Genomic DNA, 15,582 nt, shown 5'->3' with positions numbered 1-15,582 from the left:
ATATATGGGACAATATCTAAATTTGGTCGGGACAGATTTTCGAATTTCGCTTTTGTTTTCACGTCATGTGACTTCAAAGTATGCAAAAACTGCCCTACCTTCAGGAGGCTATATATTCTCTACTGGGCATGGTAAAAGTTGGTGAATGGTGTCATTGCATAGCAGCTGACCTTGTATATTTATACATTTTCTGCCGAAGGTCCAAAAGTTTCAAAACCCGAAATGTAAAGGTCAGCATTTATTTTCAAAATATAATTTCGTGCGCGCGCGCCAAAATGCCGAGTCATCTTTAACCAAATTGCGCAGTTCTACTGCGCAGTCGAGCTGCACAGTAGAACTGCGCAGTCATCTTCGGTCATAACTGAACATTGAGAACGGGGGTAATTTTTTAACATCGTTTTGTGCTGAGAACAGATGATCCGATGATATGTTGTCCATGTTGTTTGTTATTTCCAATTTGGTCCTTTCATGGTCAGAATAGACACATGTAATTGATGGGAAACGGTGCCTGTAAAAAAATATCGTGTTTATCGATCTATCATTCCAGCAATCTCTGTGTGTCTGTCTGTCTGTGACCGCTGTTTCTCGACGACCACTGGTCTGATCTAATTGAAACTTGCCAGGTATATTGCTGGGGACCTGAGGATGTGCCTTTTCAAGGTTTGATATTAATCGGACAAGTGGTTCCCAAGTTATGGCCATTTATTTACCAAACCAGTGACAGGACACGGTGCTACGACGTCACAATTGACGTCACAACTCTTCTTCTTCGTTTGATATGACGTCACAATTGACGCTGGGGCTCTGTGGATGTGCCTTTTCAAGGTTTGATATTAATCGGACAAGTGGTTCCCAAGTTATGGCCATTTATTTACCAAATCAATGACAGGACACGGTGCTATGATGTCACAATTGACGTCACAATTCTTTTTTTTACACGTATGGGCCCGCACAAGTTTCAATAAGTTTAAAGATATCCAAGTTATTGATTAAATATTTGGTTTATCAGTGAGTTCCTGGTTCCTGAATATTCCTGAATTTTATTGGAATTTCTGAATTAATTTCTTTTTTTCATCTCGTATATCGTCGTTTCGGTTGAAAATACAAGCATTGACGTCATCGGTATGTTTGAAACTCCATCGAAAAAAATTTAAAAATGAAAAGTCAAATTGTTATCCATGTTTTTCTCTCTACTGAGATCTTAGAGAATACATTCATGCAAATAAAAAACAATTAAAAAAACACTTGCCAAAACATTTTACACGGGACACCGGACAATACGTATAACGTGTTTGTGAAGGAATTATATATAAAAAACATGTTATATATTAAAAAAAAATTATATATTAAAAAAAAAAAAACATAAAATAAAAAACAAATCAATTAAAAAAAAAAGCGAATTCATTGATGGTCTGGTTTTTTTGGTTGTTGTTGTTGTTTTTTCAATACTCTCCTTTCTTTTCACTCTCCTTCACTCTTTCACTTTAATTTCCTTCCTATTTCTTTCCATCATTCATTCTCCCTCCATGATTTCTTTCTCTATTTCTCTCCCGGAAGTGACGTTTCCCCTCTCGTTCCTGCGACCTGTGAAGATGTTGTCCCGTGTGGTTGCCTATTCAGGTGGTGGTTTTATCGTGGTTTTTTTTTGTTTTTTTAATTGTTATTTCGTCCTTGTGAGTGCTTTGTGAATGATTTGTTAATTTTCCTCGAGTGATGCGGTCCATGTTGAATGTATTTTTTTTCTCTGCCCTTGAGCAGAGACCTCTCTAGTCCTGCTGCGCCTCGTTAGGCCCGATTCTGTGAGACGATGTATTTATTCGTTGTTTGAAGGGAATGATTGTTCGTTCGCCCAGATTCTTTGAATTAATTGCTGTTTATTTATTTTCAGCTCGTGCTCTGAAGCCGGCCGAAGCACTAAGGATTTGGTAAGAAGTTATTCTCGTGTTTTCACTTTAACCGCCGGTTTTGCCATTGATTTTATTTGAAAGAGCAATAATGTTACGGATTTGGAAACCTTGTGCACACAACAGTCAGCAGTCCCCGTGGTTCAGTTATTTCGATAATATGTGTTAATAGTTAGAATCCTTCCTTCTGTCTAATGGGAATTTAGTGTGTGCGTGAAGTTATTTTCCAGTTAGTTTTTTTTTTACAACTACTACTACTACATCCTCTACAACAGCAACTATAACAACTACATCCCTCCTTCGCTCCTGCCACCATCGGCCTTCCTCACGCGCATGCGTGCTGAGCACAGACGTGGGCGGGGCTTCCATCGCCTCAGATCGGAGCCCCGCCCCAAAAAAGGGCATGGAGTGTTTCCTCTGCCCAATGAGCGAAGGGCGAGCATGACATGCACGCCCCAGCCAATCGTGAGGTGACCACGAGTCGTCCGACAACCTCTCGTCCAATCAGGAGGCGAGTCGTGAGGGGAAGAGGCCCCTCCCACCAAAAGAGTAGTGGAGTGGTTGTCTGGACCAGTGTTGGGTAGACAAGGGTGCGTTCTGCAGGATCGTGGCGATTGCGGTCTTGGTGGCGAGTGTGGCTTGGTCTGGGTCGTGGGTTCGAGTCCCACCGTGGTGTTTTGCGTTGGAGCGCTCTCACTGTAATCCCTGTTTCCGTCCACGGACTCCAAGCTCCACAAGTGCGGGTCCGGTGAAACCGCACGAGGCGGGGAAGTACCCGGCTCTACCAAAAATAGACCCACGAGGTCCAGTGTGTGTGTGTGTGTGTGTGTGTGTGTGTGTGTGTGTGTGTGTGTGTGTGTGTGTGTGTGTGTGTGTGTGTGTGTGTGTGTGTGTGTGTGTGTGTGTGTTTTGCCATCCTTTAAGTAGGAATTATTTAAGTTTTTATTTGAATCATTGTAAATATTCGTGATAACTCTGCTCTGTGTCTCCCCTCCCCAATTATTCTTTGTTAAATAAACCCGTGTTAAATGTACCAGCTCGTTTTCTGTGCTTTCTTTCATTGGCCTAGCATGGTGTGGGTTTGAGAATTAGCAAGGCCCTTCGTGCCGTAAATTGTTCATCTGGTCCGGCGCGGCTTTGGTAACTCTGCTCGGTTACGCCCGATCTGAGTCAGTGATAGCGACTCAATTCGGACAAAGTCGGCCGAGGGTGTTGTTTCCCTGGTAGTTGGACGACGTGGGTATTTAGGTATATTGAAATTAGGCAATTAACCCTACCCCACGCCGTCAAAATATTGGCAACCACGGTCCGCTAAGGGACCCGTGACCTTTGGAGTTATCCAAGGGTTACGATCTAAATTCCGGGTGTTCGGTGGGAGACTCCTCCACTGCTCCACCTAGTGGTCATTTATCGCCAGCGGAACCCTGGCCCACAACAATAGAACGTGTACACGGTATTCGAACAGTAAGGGAATATGCAAACTTGCTTCTAATAGTCCTTTGTACCAATTATGGGAAATGTCAGGAGTATGAACACTCCATTCCTACGTCGTGTGAGTTCATTGGTAGAATGCGATTGCATCTGCCAACAAGGATGACAGGCTGAGTCAACCCCACCTGGTGTTAATGCAATGTAAACGGGCTCGAACTCGGGACCCTCAGATCCCAAGCCAGCCACTTAATCACTGAGCTAACAACAGGCTTAAACATAATCCATGCATTTTGGTATTTTTAACGACGTGTGTCATCTAAGAGTGAAAGCTGTGTTTGATGTTTCCAAAGATCCATACGTGAAGGGTGTCCACAAAGTCCTTGTGCAACTTTGAACTTTTATAACTTTTATAACTACGATTGTGTTTTAACCTGCAATATGAATGTAATGAAATCAATTTTTGACTCTCCCAAAATCGATGTCTGGTGTTCTCGCAGGGAGGGAGACGTGCATGATTGGTTCTTTCATTTTTGGAAGAAGGAACGGTCAATGGGTGAACCCTTTGCAGTGCTGTAGAATTTATTTGTTGTTGAACGATGATGATTAAATATTCCACACGTATCACCTTGTATTAGCAAGATGAGGCTCCCTGCCATTGTGCTTTGAATGTGTGGCGGATCTTGAACAAAGTCTTCCCAGACAACTGGATCGGTAGACGTGGACCAATTGCTTCGCCACCTCGTTCCCTGAACTGTTCCCTTTGAACTCCATTTTATGGGCCAATGTAAAGCCGTTTTACCATAAGAATAATGCTATAGATAGGAGTTATGTTCCTGAAGGCTGTCAAAAACCAGCATTTTTACCAAAATAAGAGTTCTAAAGATAAAGTTGTGCTGAGGCCTCAATGAATGGGGTAGGTTGGTTGGGATTTTATTTATTTATTTTTTGGACACGTTTAAATGGAAGTATTACAGTATTTCAGATTCTATGGATTCCAACCAGTACGTGTACATTGTTTGTTGAAAAGATATAGAATCATGAACTTTAACATGTCTGTTGTGAGATACCAAATTAGGGGTAAAACAGTATTGTGTCCACAAGTCACAGGATTAAGTGACATCAATTTAGTATCTCTGCTCGTTTTCCTTGAAACAGAGAAGCTGGTCTCGGCAGTGATAAAGACAACATATCATGAACATGGCTCAACAGGACATATGAAGGAATTCAGGAATACTAATCTCCCATTCATCAACCCTGAAAATCTTATACGTTCAGATTTAGACCCTTTTCAGTTGATAAAAAATCCTAGATTACACCCTTTGGGGGCATCCAGGAGGGATATCCTCTTCAAAATAAGAAACTTTAAATTTAATCTGCATAATCTGGCAACATAGCAATTGTTACAACCCTCCCTTCTCCCTCCCTCCCCTCTCCCCCTCCTCAATCTCCCTCCTCCCCTTCGCTTCCTTCCTCCGCTCTTCCCTCCCTCCTCCCTTTCCCCTCACCTCTCTGCTTCCCCTGCTCCCCCCTCCTCTTGTCCCACCCCCTCTCCCCCATCTTCCTGTCAGCAAAGCGACAGGTGGTGTTTGGTACGAAATAAAACATGTATTCTGTTTACAGGGTATGAACAGGCCCTCCCCCAACAAAGTACAGAACCATCCATTAAAGGCATACACGAAACTGAGATAATGACAATATGTTGCATTTTTTCTTGCTTTGTAACATAACTGGCGTCAATTTTCAAAAAATTCAGTTCTGTGTTTTAAAATATTCATTTCCACTTCATTTTCAGTTTTAGACCGACTGTATGTTCACAATAAGCTTCTTCTTCACAACATACCTTTTTAGTTGTTATCTTGCCAAAACGAAGTTTTTGCAAGATATGTTAGTCAGCTTGTATGTTTTTTTTTTGTTTTGTTTGTTTGTTTGTATGTAATCATGTATAAAAAATTCTGCAGAGCACAGTTATCATTGGAAATTTTTGTAACTTTGCATATCAGAGGCCTATAGAGGTCCCTTTCAGTGCACAAAATTTTGAAGGTCAAGGTCACTTTGTCGCAAATCAGGGGAGTCGACGAAACCCTTATTTTTTGAGTAATTTTGATCGGATAGTCTTCAAACTTCATGGGAATATAGTTCATGGTCTGGCGCTCAGCTGATTAATTTTTGGTGGCGATTGGCCTTGACCTTCATGGTTAGCGCCTCAGGTCAAACATATTTGACCCCAAGGTCAAATTTTCAAGTTTTAGGAACCATATCGTGTAGTACCTCAAATTGAACACCTCGATGAGTGCTTTCTAGATATGTCAAGCTTGAGACATTATGACGTCATTTGGTGACATTAGGCAAAAGCATATTTTTCATGGTTACTCTGTAGAACGATTCTCATCGGAATCTCTCGTATGCAGATATTCATCAAGGAGTCGCTCCTGGTGGATAGCAGCTCTGTTCACCTCATTGTGACCTTAAATAAGTCACACGTGGTCACCTTTTGGCAAGATACGGGTCACCCTGCGGGTTACATTGGTTTATTTTTTATTTTTTTGTGATAACCGTTTTTCGCCAGACATAAGTATGTCAAATACAGACCTCATGGGTCTGACATCTTTTGTGTCTTGGTGTCCACATTGACACTTTAAGTGAACAAAACAAACACCAAATGTCTGCGTGGCAGCCGTGACTTGTGTCAAAGTCAGGATTGTCTATCTAGCATCCATTTTCCGACTGAACAAGACTCCATCAATGTGTCTCAGGTGGTTTGCGCAGTGTTTTCAAAATGTCAATAAAACTTTCTGACCCCTTAACTGAAATAAACAACTTTAACTGAAATATGCTGCTGATATTCTCTGTTGAGATAAAGTGGTCAACAATGGTACGGAGTAATGCCATGGCCACCCGGAAGTCGACCCTCACAAAAAAAAAAAATTGGGGTCGACAGTAATGTTAGGGGTAGGTCGGGTTACCAGAAACTCCAGAAAGAAAGAAAGGTTACCAGAAAGAAAAAAACATTTTTTTTTTTGCCCCTTTTCTATACTAACTAGAAGAGCACTCGGTAGAGCGCATACCTCCGCCATATAACGCCTGATCCACGAGAACATATCGGGGCCAATCAATACATTTTTGAAATATCAGGCGATGCATCGTTTTTGGCCTGATCTCTCAATGGTGAAGAATCACTTTAAAAATTAAATAACTATCGTATCCAGATCCGGATTCAGATCTTCACCAAAATCGAATCAATTTGTCCTTGCCACACACCCAACATGTCCACCAAGCTTAGTCTGAATCCGTCCACAACTTTTTGAGATATCGTTTTTGGCTCTATCACTCAATGGTGAAGAATCGCTTTAAAAATTTTAGTAGTCGGATCCGGGTCCGGATCTTCACCAAAATCTAATCAGTTCGTCCTTGTCACACACTGAACCTGTCCACAAAATTTCATCCGGATCCATCTACAACTTTTTGAGATACCCTGTACACAAACAGACTAACAGAAAGGGGTAAAACATAACCTCATTCGCCGTCGTTAGCGGAGGTAATTACACTTTCTCGCATCATAAACAGTTTGTTTCTACCATGTCTACATGAAAAATTATAAAAGTTCAAAGTTGCACATTGACTTTATGGATACCCTGTATCATATACACCATAGGGCTGCATTGCTTGTGGACGCAGTGTTATCATTCATAATTTTTGTGGCATTTGTTCATCGACACGTCTCCTCCGTTGCTGTATATCGAATGGAAGCGATTGATGAAAAATTGAAGCGTACCATTATTTCTCCGCAACATGCTTACTGATGCATTATACACACCACATTTTGGAGCAATTGGTTCTTCAGTTAAAGAAGAAAATTTTTTTTTTTTAAATTCAGTCACCTCTCGGTTGAATTTTTCACAAAATAATAATATGAAGACATATACAGGGTGTTTCAAAAAGAGTGATGCAACTTGAAGTGTTTATTTACAAAGAAACAAACATCAGGAATGTGAACCAAACATTTATTGAAAGCTTATGACATGGTGTTTTCTATCACTGATTGCTATTGCAGTCAGTTACTGCTGGAGTTGGTGAGAGCCCAAGGTCTGATGTTGGCATTTCCACAAAATCCTTGTAATTGACGTTCTTGATGTGTACCCCTCATGTGCGGTTCAGACAGGCATTGATCCTGACTCCACTGTCCAACTTACCTGTATGTCTCATGTGGCACTGCCAGGAGGGAGTCTGACACCTCCTGCTTCTGATCATCCAGTGTGGCAGGGTGGTTGGCATAGACAGAGCCCTTGGCAGCCCCCCAGAACCAGTCGTCCAGAGGGTTCAAGTCTGGGCTATGGGGTGCCCAGTCATGGGTGCCCAGGGCAACGAGGTGGTTTCTGAAGAGCTGCCACAGTAAAGTAATTGTGTCACCAGCTGTACTTGGGGGGGGGGGGGTGCACCATCCTGCATAAACCAGGTCATGGTGAGCTGATTTGGGGTGACCTTTTGGGCTAGATTATTGTGGAACTTCTGGAGCACGGCCTGATAGCACTCATCTTTGATCGTCACCAACCTGCTGTTGTCGTTCTCAAACCAGTAAGGCCCTAGCATTCCCCATCTGACATTGAAGGCACAACAGCATGTGACTTTTTCGGCCCTTTCACGTACCTCTCGGGTGGTTCTGCCCTCCCACCCCCCCCCCCCCCAGAAAATGTTGTTGTGGTTGTTGATGGCATCATTGGGCTTCATCACTGAACCAGATCAGGTTGATCCAGTTTGGGTACTGCTCCATCCTGTCACTGAGTCATTTGCAAATATCATTTGCAAAGCCACCACTTTTGTCTTCTGCTTCACTGTCAATGGCATAGTTTATCTACGGAGCTAGAAATCACAGGGAACAAATACCACGATAACACCACCAAACCCTGATAGGGAAAACGGTGTTGGTCAAAATCAAAGAAATGGCAGGCAGGTAGTCAAAGTTTTATCAATCTTTTTGAAACACCCTGTATGCAATTTCATTTTCCTCCATATCCTTATTTTAAAATGTTAAAAAAATTTTTTTCAGCAGGCTCGAAGGCTCATGGAGGAGCTGCGACACAAATCACACACACATGCAGATACATGAGATAACACGAGACTTGACATTCACACAAACACCCGCTGAGATTGGGGGAAAGGGTCATCTTCCCAGAGCACTCTGGGTACTGGTGATAGATATAATCTTTATGACTGCTATTCTCTCCGCACTCAGTGGGGCTATGAAGGGGGAATTCCCTCTTCCCCATGAATGCGAACCTGTGGTTTGTGCTCTATCTTATAAATGCTGAGTATCAAGTTCAGAAGCAGCACCGACTATTTATAAAAGTCTTTAGTATCATTCGGCTGGGGTTCGATCCACCCAGATGCAGAGCGAATGCTGCCAATGCTTCGTGAACCTATGACGTCATGTACTGTATTGAAACCCCATCCTTCTGTGTGGTTTCGCACAGTCTACAAATGTTGTTCATTTGTGAGTGCAACGGTGTATCAAAATGAGTGCTATTATCCTTTGGTTAATGCCGAGAATGGTCGGGAGACGAGTATCGACACTTGTATTGTGAAAGGTTCGAAAACATTCTTGTTGAAATAGATATTCACTTTATCTGCATTGCAGCTTGTAAATGTTCAAAAGTGTTATGACACATTGGGTAAAATTAAATGGGAGAGCATTCAAACCTGTGATGTGTGAAAAGCACTCTCGAAACCACTTGAGTTATTTATCTTTGCGAGCTGATGTTCCGTATCTGAGCTGGACCTGGACTGTCCAATTTTTTAGGTCATCTCTACCGAGATGACCTAATAAAGCCGGACCAAATGTCCGTACGTCCGTCCGTCAACAAGTTTTCTTTCTGATCTTGATGAAACTTAGTATGTGGGTAGAGGTCGATGAGTGTTGCACAACGATATAACTTTTGTCCGGGTTCAAGGTCAGGGTCTAGGTCACGAGGTCACGTAAGTTATAAAAATCGCCATTTTCAAAACCTATCCAGTCTGCCATTCTACAAGATATTTGGCAACTGTTTATTGATTATGATAGTAAAAAATATTATCTTGTATCTAACCGGACAGATTTTTGAATTTCCTTCCCGTTTGATCGTCACGTGATCTGGAAGATGGTCAAAAACTCCTCCCGGTACAAAGAAAACTTTTTACTTCCGATCTTGATGAAATTTGGTATGTGGGTAGAGGTCGATGAGTGATACCCAACGACATTTTTTTTTTCCCAGATTCGAGGTCAGGGTCAAGGTTGCGAAAGTTGTGAAAGTCGCCATTTTCAAAACCTATCTAGTCTGTCATTTTAGGAGATATCTGGCAACGGTTCATCGATTATGATAGTAAAAAACATTAGAGATGACCGTCACCCCCACACGGGGGTAATTTTTTTTTTTTTTTTGTCATCTCGAAGGATGTGTAGTTTCAGATGACTTTGCACTAATTAATTGAATTTCTTTTGCAGTATATCTCCCTCTCCAAGACTGTTCCACGCCAGCCAACAATGCCCAGCACCAGTGCCACGCCTTCCTGAGACGGGAGGGAAAGTGCGCCATGGAATCATTCCGGAAGAGTTCTTCCAGTACCTTTACCCTGTAACGGGTGTTACTGGTATATTAACGTTTTCTTTTTTTCTCTGTTGAGGCTGTTATTGCTCTGTCGGTCTATGCAAATGTCATACTGGTATTGTGTAAGCCTGGTGTTGGCTTAACGGTTAAGGTGGCTGGCTTGAGATCTTAGGGTCTTGAGTTTGAGCCCCCTGTCGTGCAGTTGAACTAAAACCCGATAGGTTGGCTCAGCCTGTTTGTTCATCCTTCTGAGGTCGGCAAAATGAGTACCAGCTTACTGGTAATGGGCACTGCATCGGCGGCACAGCTGTGCTTCCAGAAATGATGCAACCAGCAGCCACAGTCTGCATACGAAACAACTGGTATTATGCATCATAAGCAATTTGGAAAGGGCTTTATGCTACCTGTCATCTATTTGTACATGTTTGTTGGCCAAGGAGGATAATATGCAATCTGTTGCCTAAATAAGTACAGACAAATGTCACTCGAGGAGAAATGGCAGAGGATTAACAAGACAAATAAAATTGTGCTGAAGATCTTTTTTTGGGGGTTGGGAGTGAGGTGGGATGGGAGTGACAAAATCTCTGGCAGAAGAGAGAGGTGAGAGCCGAGGGTATAATGCAGTGCACCAATATCGGTAGTGAGACCATATGTGGATGTAACAAACGGATGAGGAGGTAAAAACACCAACATAGCAACTTGCCAGGAGATTGGAAGTATGAAGGTAGGAAGTAGCTCAGGTAGGGATGTCGGGTGACATGAGATGGTGGTATACTGCCACTTTGAAGCCCTGGATGAAAGGGGAAGATTTAAAGAAATGAAGAAAGTGGTTCCATAACCTGGAGAAAAGAGGAACAAAGTTGTGGTCGTGAGCAGCAAGCCTGGATTTTGAGTTTCATGTGGAATGGGTGATGGGACCTGGATAGACTGGAACCTGTGACTGGGAGGGAAGGGCAGGAATGAGCAGAGATCATGTTGAGCAGAGGTGGTTAAAAAAAAAAGAAGCTACCACATAGTCATCCTCTAATGAGAATCAGACTTTGTGCATCTGTCGGAGATGCCGATATAAATGGTGAGTTTTGGAAAGGCAGATGTGCAGCAGGGGCACCAGCCCATGCAAGAGAGAAGGACTCGATGGAAAACTCTATTTCCAGCTCTTCCACAAGCCTTGACTATGTATACAAAAAAAAGCAAAAATAGTCTCTTGTTGCATGCAAAATTGATTTCCAAAGGAAGCATATGGAACACCAGAGGATACCCCATCTCCAATTGCCTTGGAGGTCAGCTTTGATTTATTGTCTGCCCAGGAGGTCATAACTGATGAGGCCTTGAAGTTTGAGACCAAAATCCTTCCAGTGTTTTCATTTATTTTTGTTTGCCTCCACCGACGAAGTCGCCTGGAGGCATTATGTTTTCAGGTTGTCCGTCTGTCATAGGGTTTATGTTTCCACGATAACTTAAGAACGGATGAAGGGATCAAGCTTGGTCCAAGTATCTATAATGATGTAAAGATGAACTGATTTGATTTTAGGATCAAAAGATCAGAGGTCATGGTCGATAAAAAATTATATTACTGTTCTACTTTGTGAACCAGTGATGAGATCTTGACCAAACTTGGTATAAGTATACATTATGATGCAAAGATGAACTGATTCGATGGCGGCGTCAAGAGGTCAAGGTTTTCATTACCGCAATAATTTGAGAACAGTTGAAGGGATCAAAGTCAAACTTGGTACAAGTATGTATTAATGTGGGTGGAGGCATATCTGTTGACATTGTGACTTCGAAGAGCACCCTCTAGTGTGTGTGTGTGTGTGTGTGTGTGTGTGTGTGTGTGTGTGTGTGTGTGTGTGTGTGTGTGTGTGTGTGTGTGTGTGTGTGTGTGTGTGTGTGTGTGTGTGTGTGTGTGTGTGTGTGTGTTAAGTCTGGGATTGTGGAAGAGCGAGATTGAGATCAGAATGCAATGGAGAGAGGGAGAGGGAGACGGGGACGGACGGAGGGAGGGACGGACGGACGGTGGAGTTGAAGAACAAAATTGAGGGAGACTTGGATAGATAAGAGATGTGGGAGGAATGAGGGGTAGGAGAGAATGCACTGGGGTGGGCAGTAGGTTGATTGTGGAAATAGATCTTCTCATTCGATTTGGATTCATTTTATCCTTCGTGAGAGACAGAGTGAGAATGTGAGATTTGCCCAAATTGCATGACTTGTTCCAAGTGTTTGACGAGCATTTAATCCCATGCAGTTCAGCGGCAAGGGAAGCAGCTGCTTGCCAGCCTTTTGGTTGGATTCAGTATTGTACTTAATAGTTTGCAATTATCTGCAAAGAGGAAACTATGGTTCTCTAAAGCAACAGCAAGATCATTTATGTAAGCAAGAGTAACACTGGATCAAGGAGGCACCTCATCCTTTACTGGGAAAGGTCAAAGGATTCTGTTTTAGAGATACCTGCCGACTCTCACTTGAATTTTTATTTATTCACCTATTTATTAAAAAAAAAAATCATCAAATTATTTTAAATTATTTTTGCTTATTCACTCACTTAATTTCAGAATCAGGGCTTTGATTCATTGTTGAAAGAGAACTGGCAATAAGTCTAAAATTGAATGACAGACTGTATCCAAACTGATGATTCGTGATCAGGAGTTTTTGGAAGAGGAAAGAATATGTCGGCTGTGTTGGTGGATTCCTTGATTTTGCTTATCCTGCAGTTGTAAATATTATTGCTGCCTGCAGTTGAGATTATCTGGTTTTGTATCCTTCTTGTGAATGGGATTTTTTATCAGCTGTCTTCCAAGCAGATGGGAGGCCAGCAAAGTTGAAAGAAATATTGAAAAACTAGAACAGGACATCAGAGCACATGCACGTGCACATCAGAGCCTTCTGGGCCTGTCACGAAGCTAAGGAAAAGTTATGGCTTAATAAAGCTTTCTCTCCTTTCTAAGGTAAAATAGTAACAGCATACAGGACATTGTCGGTTTGAATGGTGGGTAAAGTGGGGTCAGATGGGATGTGACTTGGTTACATAAGCTTTGGCGGTAAATGCTGAGTTGAGACATTGTACCTTTTCTTATGCAGTTGGGTTAAGGAGTTTTGAGCTGAAAGGAGAGGACTCAAAGACCCCATGAGACAGTTAGGCCTTAGCAGAGACGGTTTGAGACTAAAAGGTTTACCAACCTGTCTCTGGGTGAAAGATCAGGAAGCCCTGTTTTGCAGCCTTTTTGTGGATCTTGCCAATGACTTTCAAGTCATTGGTCTCAATGACATTCAGGGAAGATAATACATGAGGGGCATCAAAGAGAAAGAGCAATAATACTCCATTGTGGAGGAAGGAGTTGGCCGAGTTGAAGATGGGGCTGATTGTGAAGCCCAGGATTTATTGGGAATAAACCTCTTCTCAAGGTCGGTCATAGATTCAGATGGGTATATTGGCTTGATTGTTGCCTTCTTTGGCTGGATCCTGACGAAACAAAATTATTCGTAAATAATACATTCAAAATAGCTCTCCAAACAAAAATAAACATTGTGTTTGAAATGCATCATTGAAAAATTATCTGAAGATTAATGCTGAGCAGCACTGGCATCCATAATTTTGTTTCAATGCCTTCTTCTTTTGGCAGCTCTTAAAAACTTCAAGATGGTATTGAGAAACGATTCTCTACTGTGGTTGTTTGGCTTGCTTCCTGGGTTTTCACCTGTGATTGACTTGCATATTGTTTCATCATTCTCTTAGGTCCTTATGTTTTGGGATTGGGCCTCATGACTATGTTGCTGTCAAAGGAGTACTACATCATCAATTCTGAAACGATGTCTGCTCTTGGCACGTTGGCTGTGATCGTGTATGTCATTAAGAAGTACGGGCACAAGGTTACGGAGTTTATTGATGAAAGTAATGATGTGAGTACAGATTTGTATGGTGAGTGATAATTTATAATTAATCATTTCGTGGAGAAGTGGGACTTGAAATACATTCGGAGGTCATCTTCATATTACATACTTAAAGACAGCAAACTTTCATCCCTTTTCCCTCTTCCTTCCTTCTCCTCTTATTTTATTATTAGTATTATTATTATTATTATTATTATTATTATTATTATTATTATTATTTTCCACATGTAAGAGACACTATCCAACTCATTTCTGTGGTACTCTTATCAAGCCATCCTTTATCTTTCCTTTTAACTGGGATCAAGAATCTGAACTGCAATATTTCCTTTCCTCCTCCCCCTTTATCACTTTTGTCATTGCAATAGCTTGGAGGTATGTGCACTCACCTTTGAGCTGTTCAACCGAACTCGACTCTTGGCCCAGCCATAAACCATCACCCTGGTTCACACGCAAGGCGAGGCATCGGTGTGTGCACCGTCCATTCGAAAGATGTTAAGCTCAAAGACCAGTCTGCTAGCACTGGTCTTTGGTGGACATTAAAGATCCTATGATGCCTATCATGAAGTCGATCAGTTATTGCCGGTACCTTGAACAAATTCCAAATTCCTGCCACATTCATTCAAATGTGTGTGAATGAATGCATTTTTTGTGAATGACTCGGGCTGACAACATTCCCCAGCTGACCCCACAAGGTGCGAATAATTGGGGTAGTCGTAGTAGTCGTAGTAGTTGTAGTAGTAGTCGTCGTAATGAAGATTGCTGTAACATTACATTTTTAGCTCGCCTGTTCGAAGAACAGAGAGCTATAGCGATACCCCCGGCGTCAGCGTAAGCGTGAAAATGTTAGTTTTTTGGTGCAAGTTATTTTTTCTTTTCTAATGTTTTTATCGACCACACTATTTCTTATACGCCCGATATGTATGTATGTATGTATGTATGTATGTATATATACATATATATATATGTATATATATATATATATATATATGTAAGTGTATATATATGTATATATGTATGTATATATATGTATATATATGTATATGTATATACATATATATATATATATATATATATATATATATATATATATATATATATATATATATATATATATATATATATATATATATATATATATATATATATATATATATATATATATATATATATATATGTATATATATATTGTTGCGGATTCGCGCCCGCCGGCGTGCGAGCGGCCACGTAACTCGAATCGCGGCACGTCGCCCACCGGACGGACAATCCCGTCGTGACCCTCTCGGACTAACGCCGGGAACTAGTCACGGGTGGGCCTTTCGGCCTCACCACGATCGTGCCAATCGGCCCCCCGCGTGGGATAGGGTTGCTCGCCAAATTCGACCTACCTAAGTACCCACACGGAGAGTAGACCGGGCGATCGCACCTCGCCGCAGGTCGACTTCGGACACGGGCCACTTTAAGCGACCCGTTCCGTACTATCGGGATAACCGAGCGGTGTTATCGTCAACCTCGACGGTTCGATTAATTATTGGGCGTATTTAGCCCACGACCAACCCTTTACGTGAAGTAAGATGGAGATTCAATAAAAGAAAAGACGAAGCGAAACGGGAAAAACAGTTCAACATAAAGCACATTTATTCCTGGCAAACGGAAAGCACACATATACAATTATACACCAAAAGCAAATGTAAAAGTAGAAGAAACACAACAATTCTGCACAAAAAGCAAATGCAACAATGCAGATCTACTACCGATTACCGAGCACACGGCAACACTTATAC

At 41.8% G+C, this 15,582-nt stretch overlaps 1 protein-coding gene across 1 annotated transcript in view; it reads left to right on the top strand.

Moving 5' to 3' along the window:
- The first annotated feature begins 1,516 nt into the window (after window positions 1-1,516).
- The window catches only part of ATP5PB (ATP synthase peripheral stalk-membrane subunit b), a 38,783-nt gene continuing 24,717 nt past the window's right edge, over window positions 1,517-15,582 (top strand). Inside the window, exons 1-4 of the mRNA XM_085884179.1 lie at window positions 1,517-1,620; window positions 1,889-1,925; window positions 9,811-9,956; window positions 13,647-13,810. Of these exons, the coding sequence (XP_085740305.1) occupies window positions 1,527-1,620; window positions 1,889-1,925; window positions 9,811-9,956; window positions 13,647-13,810 (441 nt within the window). The 5' untranslated portion in view covers window positions 1,517-1,526. The remainder of the gene's footprint in view (window positions 1,621-1,888; window positions 1,926-9,810; window positions 9,957-13,646; window positions 13,811-15,582) is intronic.

The sequence above is a fragment of the Eptatretus burgeri genome, chromosome 6 (assembly GCF_056783735.1).
Source record: "Eptatretus burgeri isolate ZD-2024b chromosome 6, Ebu_testis_v1, whole genome shotgun sequence".
NCBI lineage: Eukaryota > Metazoa > Chordata > Myxini > Myxiniformes > Myxinidae > Eptatretus > Eptatretus burgeri.
This window is presented reverse-complemented; position numbering and strand designations above follow the sequence as displayed.